Source organism: Aplysia californica, unplaced genomic scaffold (genome assembly GCF_000002075.1).
Source record: "Aplysia californica isolate F4 #8 unplaced genomic scaffold, AplCal3.0 scaffold00871, whole genome shotgun sequence".
Lineage (NCBI taxonomy): Eukaryota > Metazoa > Mollusca > Gastropoda > Aplysiida > Aplysiidae > Aplysia > Aplysia californica.
The window spans coordinates 176841-188139 of record NW_004798141.1 but is presented as its reverse complement, the minus strand read 5'-3'; the positions used below and the strand labels follow the sequence as shown (position 1 = coordinate 188139).

The window sequence follows — 11299 nt, the reverse complement described above, 5'->3', positions numbered from 1 at the left end:
CGGGGGGGGGTAAACCCTCAAAGTCAAGATTCGGCTCAAAATTATGGAATTTGAGTTGAAGCATTTTTAGCGTCCTCAGCCACTCCTACAACTATTTCATCGCATAAGAACCCCAAAAGAGCGAATGTTTTCCCATACCGGTCAAAGTTTGTCACCTCCATATCCTCATAAAGTCAATATTTTATTTTTCTTTATCAGCCGTTTTCTCAAAACGCGACTTTTCTCTATACTTTTTAAAATAACTCCTCCATTTTTTGGCCCAATCTTCATGAAATTTTCACAGAAAGAAGAAAAGATGTAATATTGAAAATTTGTCAGTTGAATTTTTGATATATAGAATAGATTTTTGTTGGTGGTGTCTGGAGTGTGGATTTTCACGGATTTTTTGCTAACTTGAATGCTACCTCAGGACAAAATTCATAAAAAATGTTCTAATTCGTTTAGGAAAAAAAACAACAGACAAATTTTTAGATCTAATGTGTGTTAACACGCATGCAAAAAACCCCCAATCAATTTCCATGATCGATAAGTGAGGTATTCATTACGTAAGACATGTCAACAAAATCCAATATGGTCGCCGTATCCATGGAAACAAAGCTTTTGTCTCAAATTTGAATGGGGATTCTAAAACTCCTTACTATGCTTGTTGTAAGTGTAAAATGTGGTAACATTCGGTGCAGCAATAAGCGAGATAGCCTTCAGGTGTAGCCCCCCCCCCCCCTTGAAGACTTCACAGGAGAAAACAGAATTAGTATTGAGAATAGTTCCACTCCGACCCCTCCAGCCCCAATTTATCATGGGAAGATTTTTCATGCATCTGTTATATTGGTGGAACGTTTTTTTTTACTTCTTCAGACTGCATCATGGTCGGGAGCATAACTTTGATATGTTCCGTTTTGATTCTTTCTGTTTTTACCAGACGAAGGTCAAAGACGGGGCAAAGTTCACGCTGTGACTTATTTGAAAGGGAAACTACGTATCACGATTCTGCACTTGTCTAAAAGAAACAGGTAATGTATTTTATTTACATCATTGCTGCAACGTTCTTTTACTGGACACCACGAGTAAAATACTTCAGTGAAGTAAGGAAAAACTTCCTACCTTAGATTCGTCATAAAATATTATTTAACGCTACGGTATGTTTCTCTATTTCCATAACGAAACCCACGCTCACATTTCATGGTTCTTTCTAACTCAGATAACATTTTTCTTTAAATATGGGGTGAGAACGTTGGATAGCTGCAGCCAAAATGTATGATGCCAGGTCATTAAACATTAGTTTACGAAGGACTATAAACTCCTGAACGTTATAAAACGTTCGATGTTGTATGAAGTCTTGAAACACACAAGTAATTTTTTTAACCTACGACAGCGACGAAATGGTGGTATGAGAGTTCATCATCCAGTGCCAGATCTGCGACAGACATCGGCGACCTTGGTCTTCAATTCATTCCTTTGATCGGATGCTTTAAAACAGCTACGTTTCCCTGATCCTTCTCTGTTACCCATTTGTTTAGGTTCCCCAAGTAGGTTGTTCTGGGCCCATCCCTGCCTCGTTTGTAAGAGGGTTAACGTTATTACATTGATATTGAGGGTAGAACTAACCATATCCAACTTTCTCGTGCGAAGAATTCAGAAGGATGTTATTTTAACATATTTATACCTTAGGGTAAGTTAAAAATCGGATATGGTGCTGCTTTACACAAGTTTTGGAAAACAGGATAAGTGTACACGCTTACCCATGACCCATCTTCAATGCGTGGCTGTCACAAGAAATCCACTTAAGTCCAAATTTTGAGAATTTTCGATTTTTATACCCTCGAAAAACTTTATCAGAAACTGTGCACCACTTTAAGTTTCAGTATTACCAAAATGCAGTTTAATGTTATGGTCCAGGTTTACAATTTTCTTGCTATACGTGATTCCCGACAGGAACAACACAAAAAACTAGGGTTTTTTGTCTCTAGTGTAATAAGTACTCAAACAGACTTAAGTGGATTGGTGGGTGGTTGGCAGGTGCTCTGGTGTGGTTTGCTCCTTCCTTCGTATCAAACATCTATCGTCCTTATCTCCCATCCTTCTTTTTTATGTTTGTTACTCTCTTGTAACACCTCTAATCTTCTGGCGCTCATACGACCTTATGCAGTTGCTTCCGCCGTAAAACCTCAACTAAAACAAATAAGTGGATTGGTTGCGACACCGACGTATGTCTGATCACCTGACGCCAAGCGCCGTCTGCAGCACTGTACACAAGCCCGTCATGAAGAGTGTGGTGCAGAAAATCCGAGACCTGAGGGCGCCATCGTAGGGAACACAGGCAGCGTCCGCGACCATAGAGGCTGTAGAGAGGGCACTGGTGAAGCAGATCAGGATGTGCTGGTAGGGATAGATAGTTTAAAAGGTTAGCTACGTTAATGTTACTTGCTTACTACTACTACTACTACTACTACTACTACTACTACTACTACTACTACTACTAATGATAATTAGCTTTTTAATAGATCAAATTTCTGCTCAACAGCAAGTTTTATGAGCTTTAAAATTCCAGAAGGCCTGATTGCATTCTGAAACAATCTAAACTTCCTGTGAAGCATACAGCGCAATCAGCCATTTAAAGGGCACTAAAACACTAACATACTGACAAGATCTTTTTCTGTCTCTGACTGGCACCCATTCATACCTGGGTGAAACAAGAAAAGTTTGTGTAAAGTGCCTTTTCCAAGGACACAATGTCAGGCCTGAGCTTTGAATCCCCGAACCCGCAACCTCACGATTACGAGTCCGGTGGCCTAACCACCAGACTAACACACACACCCCCCCCCCCAGCAATGCAATTTATGGACATAAATAGTATTATAAGATCGAATGAGGAAAGATAGGGTTATTTTATCAATCCTGTTTGGGAAGATTTATTATTGACAGTGCGCTTTTTCTTTGTTTCCGTGACACAAATATTAGCTCACGTGCATGGCATCATATCAAGACACCACATGTATATTGATCCTAGAGGGAAATTCTGTTTTACATTGACTTGATGACAGTCGCATGTGTAATAATAAAAGCAGCTATTTTAAAAGATACCCCCTCTTATACAGGTTGTCAGCGTAATGCTCTCTGCTTATTACCAACGATTTGTGTCTTGCTTAAAAGCACACGTCACACTGATTGACCGTACAAATTTCTTCCGGGGGATTTGTTTGACATTCCTCATAAACCTGTTCTCTATTCCATTTCTTCACTGATAGTAATGAGTTAATAATAATACATAGGGGTTAGAGGGAGGAGCTGGGGAGTATGGAAAACCTTCCGTCACGTCCCATTTCTCCGGTCTCCTCCCCATCCCCCAATTAATAAATGTTAGTAAGATCAACGTCGCTTGCACTTAAGTCAAGAGCGTAATGAATTCAACTCGCCCGTCGCCCTTGATTTCACCCTTGCGTGCTTCACCTTTGCATCATGGTTAATTAGCACAATTTATATATCGTCATGCAATGGCAGATGTACAAACACGTGTCGGAGCGTCACAACTCCTAATTTACACCGGAGAATCATGTTCGCAGATACCCCCACAGTTGTGCCAACAGTGTTGGATGAACTTGCTATAGCGTGTTCAATTTCATCTGTGTCATCTTTTAAAAACCCATCTAGCTCACACATTAATTTGCATGGCTCTCCTTTAGGTCAGTGACTAAACCAAAATGTTTTCTAAAAAGGTCTTGATCCAGTTATAAAAATGTGTTTGTTTTTTTAACATTTGTGCTCTTTATTAACATCCTTTGGCTTCATACACAGGATCACAACAATTAGGGGTCTCTTGTGGTTTTTAAGGTTACAGTGTTTGCCTCTCATTCAATAGGTCCCGGATTCGAAACCTGACAGCCACGGACAATTTTCTTCTCTAAAAGTTTGTCCTTTCGCCTCCGTTCCTGCTCTCTAACCATGTGCTATCGTCTGCTTTAGTCTGCGATTTCTCCCCCCCCCCCTTCCACTTGTCCCCTCCTCTGGGCTTCTGACTCTTTCTGCAACCTTTGTACCGCAACTCCTTGGCTCCTTCTTACTGCTGTCTTTCAGTCACACCCCAGACCTTAGGGTGGGTAAGGTCTAATACCAAGCCTTCCCTGATAAGGGCGGAAAATCTGGGAGGTCCTGTGTACAAGTTACGCAAGTAAAAGATCCCTTGGTAGTCCAAAATCGATAAGAGTTGGCTTCGGCGCCACCCAGAAAAATTCAAAACTAATTCCTTCCAAACTGAAATTGTTTAATGTGTCTCGCGCGCCCATATGACTGTATGCAGTTGTTAGCGCCGTAAAACACATACCAAAACAAACAAAACTGCAATTAATCGCAATTAATGACCACAGATTACCCATTTCGAAACAGCCACACCGCTATACCCCTGCATTTCAGTGTTACCACGTAGATCTAGTTTTCATCTCAAGGCCGTCTTGACATCTTCACCTGAGGCTTGAAAAGTACTCACCCGTCTGTTGGACTGTGTTTTACAGGCATGCGTAAAGTGTGGTCAGGGCTGAATTAAGCATATTATTATGTGAGACCAGAAGCCCACTTCGAAGGGAGGCCGCCTTTTTAACCCCCCCCCCCCCAACCACACACACACAAATCGCATATATGTCAGACAACAGCTTGTTCACTTTCATCTCTGAAGGGCAAAAAAAGTGAGCGGGGGGGGGGGGGGGGGGGGGGGGGGAGGGGGTAAACAGTGGAGACAAAAGCAGACGACAGAACATTGTTAGAGCTCAAGCACACAGGCTCCATTCAGACCATACTTCTTCCGGGTCGGAAAAGTTATGTACAGAAAAGTGCGGTTATACCGTTCACACAGGCTCCATACAAACCATACAGATTTTTTCAATTTCAAGATGGCGCTCACGAGGAAGTGCAGGATATTTCTGCTTTGGTGGTACAAAAGACAACCCTCGTGTCCAAACGATGTCACTGGATGAATCCAATTTGTAAAGACCAGGGAGGTTTGGGAGAATTCAAATTGAAATAATTTGCTGATGTTGAGAAATGTTTGGAATATTTTCGAATAACGCCAACATTTCAATCCTTGCTGGGGTTATGTGTCAGTGGGGTTCAGAAACAAAGCACAAACTGGAGGAAATCTCTTTTGTGTAACTTTGGTCTTTTTTATCATAAAGCCTGTTCTTGCCAGCACAAGTTCATCGTTCATTTTGCACCACGTGCGAAGTGTGTAGCGGAGTGTGTATGCCGGCGTGTCAACTCCCATTTTCTATCCGCACAGACCAGAAAATGTATGGCATGCTTGACGCAATTCTGATTGTGCTGTGGACGGAAAAAATCTGGACGCATCGTTCTGGCTGCTGTGTGCATGTAAGTTGTACAATACAACGTTGAACGCAAACGCACTTTTTATGTAAGGTCTGTATCGACCCTGTGTGTTTGAACTCTGAGAGGGCAGGAAAGGAGATGAAAGGAGAAAATTTTAGCAAAGAAATTGTTCCGTCGCTGCCCGGATTCGAACCTGGAACCTATTAAATGGGAGGTGAGCACCGTAACCTCTCGACCACGAGAGCCCCAGGGACTTTTCTTTCACTTTCAGTGTTGCCAGGTTGAAGGAAAATTTTCTTATCTAAAATGTCCTCCTTTCACCTCCTTTCCTGGCTTCCTGACTCTTTCTGCAGCTTTTATACTGTTACTCCTTGGCTCCTTCCTACTGCTGTCTTTCAGCCACAGCCCTGATCTTATGGTGGGCAAGATCTAACACCTAGCCTTCTCAGATAAGGGCGAAAAATCTCGAAGGTCTCGTGTGCTAGTTGCGCACGTTAAAGATCCCTTGGTGGTTCAAAATACATAAGAGTAGGCTTTGGCCGCCTCCGGGCAAAATTCAAAATTTCCTACCAACTAAAAATGTTTAATGTATCCCGTGCGTTCGTATGACCTTATGCAGTAGCGAGCGCCCTAAGCCACTTACAAATAAAGAGAGAGAGAGAGAGAGAGAGAGAGAGAGAGAGAGAGAGAGAGAGAGAGAGAGAGAGAGAGAGAGAATGGATGGAGTTATAACCATTACTGTCCAGACACGTTTCTCGATTATCGTTCCGCAAAGTCGCGGATGATGTCACTGAAGACCGATTCACGCAGTATATTATATAACTCGATGCTAGTGGTGGGCAAAATCCGGATATCCTATCCGGATGACCGGATAATTCTTAAAGAAACATTATCCAAATTCAGACTCTTAGACTTTCTTTCCTGGCCTGTTTGCCGAAGTGGGTGCACTCATTTGCTGAAGTTGTTCTAATCCGTCTGTCCGAAGTGGTTCTGAGTTCTGACCCTTTTGCTGAAGCGGTTTATAACGCATTTAATTGAAGGAAGATGTGCACTAAAATATTATCCGAATTTTGCTAAAGCGACTCATTGCCCAGCCCTACTCGATGCTTCTACATGTATAATATATTGGTGAGAGGCACTGCCTCTTGGTGGGTGGCTCAGCACCCGAGTCCCTTACCCCCCCCCCCCCCCTTCCTCCCTTAATCTTACCCTGAGTGTGGTGTTGATGAAAAAATGTCAACCTTTTGTTTTAAGTATATTGATGTATTCTGTAAGTCCCAATCTGTTATTTTTTAAATAACGTCAAAGAAAACATGTCGGAAGCTTAGTTTTTAGTGGCCTTCATTAATGGGATTTTAAATTCTACTGGTCATCCAACTTTTAGACTCGCACGCACAGACATTAGAAGGTTAAACTAAGCGATTTTTTTGGGGGCAAATTGCGGACAGATTAAAGTGAACACGCTGTCCAAAGGTCACGTTTTTTTCATTGAAGGGCAGAGAGAAGGAGAAGAGACAAAAACGTTTCAATATTTTAGGTAAGATTAAATTTCTTTTACAACGCACAGTAGATTTTTAAATTAATTTAAATCCTTATCAAGATCGAGCGTCGCCGGTTTTAAAAAGTCAGCAGAAGAACTCAATTTTTGAAATACGTAAAACACTATTTCATAGCATTTTTTCCATAGTGTTTCCTACTTTATAGTGCCCCGCCTTTAGTGCGGTTTTTTTTCTCTTTTTGACTTTGACTTTGCCACTATTCATTGTTCAGTTTGGTGCAGAATAAGATATATAATACGCTACGATTCTTCTGATTTCAAAAATATTGTAGTGCTCAAGAGTGATACAAAAGTGTTGTATTATCACCGGAAAAAAAGTTGAGCCAATCAGAATAATAACACCGGCGTGTGGAGAAGCTGTTATTCACTTTGCCTTCGCAAGCCGAAGACTTGAGTTCGAATCCCATATGGAGAGGAAATTTTATCGAGTAACTCAGTCATTCTGCTGAGACGTTCTGTCCCTCACATCCCGAGTTGGCCCTGACAGAAAAGGTCGAAGCCCACCTCTTAAATGTTTTAAATTGTGTCGATAAGAAGCGAAAAACGCCCACATTTAACATTCTAACATAAAATTATAACAACACAGGCACTATGAAACTGTGTTCCACTTAAGATCCGGTAAGCCGTTTGTTGTGGCGGCATTACGCAAGACAGTGGTGGAAAGAGCTCAAGCCTGAATTTCCTTGAGAAGTAATTGAACTTAGGTTGTGAGAGCGAAGAATATTTTTTCCGTCATTGCTCTCGTTTGCCCTGGTCATGAAGAAAGTAGTTTCCTACTCTTTAAAAACGGTTCGTATTGAAAGGGCGCAAGGTCAGTATAAAACCAAATCTTTTTTGTTTTTGTAAAGTGTTTTACGGCGCTCGCAACTGCATAAGGTCATATGAGCGCGCGGAACACACCTAATATTTTCAGTTGGTAGGAAATTTTGAATTTTGCCCGGGTGGCGACCGAAGCCTACTCTTATCGATTTTAGACCACCAAGGGATCTTTAACGTGCGCAACAAGCACACGGGCCCTCCGAGATTTTTCGTCCTTGTCCGAGAAGGCTAGGTGTAGATCTTTCCTACCGGAAGATCAGGGGTGTGGCAGAAAGACAGCAGTAAGGAGGAGCCAAGGAGTAGCAGTAGAAAGGCTGCAGAAAGAGTCAGGAGCCCAGAGGAGGAGGCAAAGGAAATGAGGGGGTTGGGGCAGAAAGTGGAAATGAAAGCAGACAACAGAACATTGCTAGAGAGCAGGAAAGGAGGTGAAAGGAGACAATTTTAGAGAAGAAAATTTTTTGGTCGCTATCCGGATTCGAACCCGGGACCTTTGAATGAGAGGCCAACACCTTAACCTCTAGGCCACGAGAGCCCCCTACCAAATCTTTAACTTCTACAATATTTGACCAACCAATGTGGCGTTGATAGTTTAGTAGCAAAGCTACCGGATCTGTAATCGTGAAACTGTGGTTGCGGGAGGTCGAACCTTCGCACGGTGCAACGCTGTGTCCCTCGGAAAGAATATCTTTCTATTTGGCCCTTTTGGGTTATGCCGTTTGGAGATGGACATTAAACTTGAAGGTCCAACCTCTTAGACAGACTAATAGTGTTGATAGGGGCGTTAAACATATAAATCACTTCACATTTCTGACTTACCTGGATCGCTGCCATTAGAGTGACCATCACAGGAGGCGTGTCCTCCACACGATACGTCAATGCCGGCATCTCCCTCTTCACTATCACGTTTTCGTCGGAAGACTCGTCATTGTAGAGTTGTATTGTTTCATTAACTTCAGTCATATCGTTGGTCATTTCCTCCTTTCCCTTCTCCATACTTTATGTGGTCTAGCCAATAGAGCTCAGAGTCGAAAAGAGAACGTTTTAAATCTCTGAATTCAGCTTCAAATTGCTTTTGTAAAAGTTTATGTGTAAGCGCGTGCACAAAGCAACGGCTGAAGTTTAAAAACCCCCCAACAACTTAGCAATGTTATCGAAGCTACAGGTAAGGTCTTTACGTGGTACTCAAAATAGCTGTTGATAAAACGTCGTACACCCGTAATCTCGATCCGGCGAAATGAATAAAGCATCAACACGTTCACGCTGCTGACGAGGCTATGTATATTTGTAGAATTGTATCACAAGGTTTCAAAGTTGACTGCCTGGTGCGGCCTGTCATCGAGGAGTGACATAGAATGAAAACCTTACTATTATCCCTTTGTCGGTCGCTTCGTAAACAGCCACGGAATTGGCCGTGTCCACAAACCCACACGCGCCTTGGGTTTGGCAGAATTAATTAGGCTACACTTCATAACCTCAATGGTTGCTATCTCAATGATTATCAAATAGAACATAGAACAAACGGTAGAGAAAATTAGATAATGTGTTTTTCTACGTCACCAGAGACAGGATTTCGTTCCTTTAGGAGGCAGGCTTACAACCCCACCTCTCAAGGTCAACCCGGGCTGAGAGAGATTTCCTCCTTGACAATGGATAAGAGTCAATTCCATGGTAGGACCAAAGATAGTGAATAACAAGATGGGTCACTCAGCCAAAAAAGTGTCCGCGGGAAGTATGCTCTTTGCTTCAGATGGCGCTGCAGTCTGTTTTGAAGCTCTCTTTCGTTTTTCCAGAAGAAGAATAGGAATAGCACCTCCTTGCGTGCGCAGATCGACTGCTGTTCATCAGCAGTTCGGGTACGTTCAGTGCGAAGTTTTAGTTGTTTTTTAATTTTAATGACCTCTCGCCTTTCATTCTAAAGTCAAATTAAACGAAGAAAACCATCACCCTTTCCTCCGGAAGAGGTTTTTTGTCAGCGTAACCATTTTAAAAAAGCGTTCTTCCGAAATTTATCCCAAAACTTGCTAGTTTCACTTTGATTTTTTAAAACTCAAGTAGGGTAACTCTGTTCGCAAAGAGTGCGCTTTTGTGAAGAGGGCGCCACCAAATTTTGAGGACACTTTTTTAATTGGCTCAAAGAGAGAAGTGGCCCATCTTGTTATGTACTATCATTGGTAGGACCCAATTGTTCTTTAACTTGCCAATTGCGTGGCAAATATGCTTGCACCATCTGGTTTCGCACCAAATCTTTTACCGCTTTCCTCTGAAAACTGCAAAGCGACGATGCTTTGCAATGACGTCATGCTAATTGTGGGTCATATTTCTCCTTCTTCGCACACTGTACTATTATTATTAGTAAGTAAATAATTACCGAGGACCGAGAACATTAACGGGTGCAAACAGAAACTCAAATGGATTAGGGTCTCTTCTGGGACAAGTTTCGTATTTTTGTTGACATGGATTGCTCTAGTCCAAAGCTCCTCCCTGATTCAAAACACGCTTATTAACAAACTAAACTTAATCGAACACTTTGAAGTTGAAAGAAATAAAAAATCAAGATTTGCAGGAAAAGACTCACTTCAATTCGACAACACCAAAACACCACCATAAAAATAAAACAGCTTCAGTTAACAAAGTATCCTAACAAAACATAATTCCCCCCCCCCCCCCGCAACCAGGTCAGTGCTACTGATTGAAGTTGTCTTCAGGCCATTCCCAAAGGGGGATACTAACATGCTCTTCTGCACAGTATAATTGTAAATGGGCTGATTTATCAATGTCATGCTCATACTGTGCCGGAACAACACAGGGGGTAACTGCTCCTTTTTCTTTCGTTATCCTTACTATCGTCATTTTTCCTCGTTTGAACTTCTCTGTTGACATCCACCCCTTGGCGCATATGACCTTATGCATTTTCGAGCGCCGTAAAACAAAACTACACTTAATTTTTATGATTGAACCCTTTGAACTGGGTAGTAGAAATACAATTTCTGCATTATATGGATGCCTCTCATCATTACGTCTTGTATAGGTAAAGTCAGGTCCATGATCTAGTTTCTTTCGGCGTCGATACCGCAGGATGAAGAACGCTCTTCGAAGCTTTTCTGCCATTCTACAAGAGTTGCTTATTGGACTACAACTCCTCCTGGGTTTTCTGATTCTTTTGTGGGTGGTTGGCTGGTGCGCTGATGTAGTTTGCTCCTTCTTTTTTTATGTATGTTACTCCTTGGTAACCCCTTTAATGTTCGGCACTTATATGACCTATTTGTCTTGCAAGTGACGTACATCCTCCATTTCGTATTGAAAGAATATGTTTGCGAACAAAGCATCCAAAGAAAAAGTCAATGTCTGGACTTCAACTTGACCTCAATGCTCAATTGGGCATTGTTATCTTCGGCAATCAAGGGCACAATATTGCCAAGGAAGTATATTGTTCAAAGAGACATGAAACTGGCTAAGGTGCCGTACGGTGCACGTCATTCATGGGGTCTTACATATTATAAGATTAGATAAGATAAGATAAGATACATCTTTATTGTCCAGATCCTAGTACATTGGTTTGGCGTTTATCCACGTGTACACACACACGACACACACACACACACACACACA

General features: G+C 42.0%; 1 protein-coding gene across 1 annotated transcript; it reads right to left on the bottom strand.

Annotated features, from left to right (window-relative positions):
* Positions 1–2161: 2161 nt before the first annotated feature.
* Positions 2162–8930, bottom strand: LOC118478714 (solute carrier family 23 member 2-like). Its single transcript, XM_035972836.1, has 2 exons — positions 8507–8930; positions 2162–2376 (listed from the first exon to the last, which is right to left on the bottom strand). Exons 1-2 carry the CDS (start codon positions 8681–8683, stop codon positions 2215–2217), a joined length of 339 nt encoding a protein of 112 aa, XP_035828729.1. The 5' UTR covers positions 8684–8930; the 3' UTR covers positions 2162–2214.
* Positions 8931–11299: the final 2369 nt, after the last annotated feature.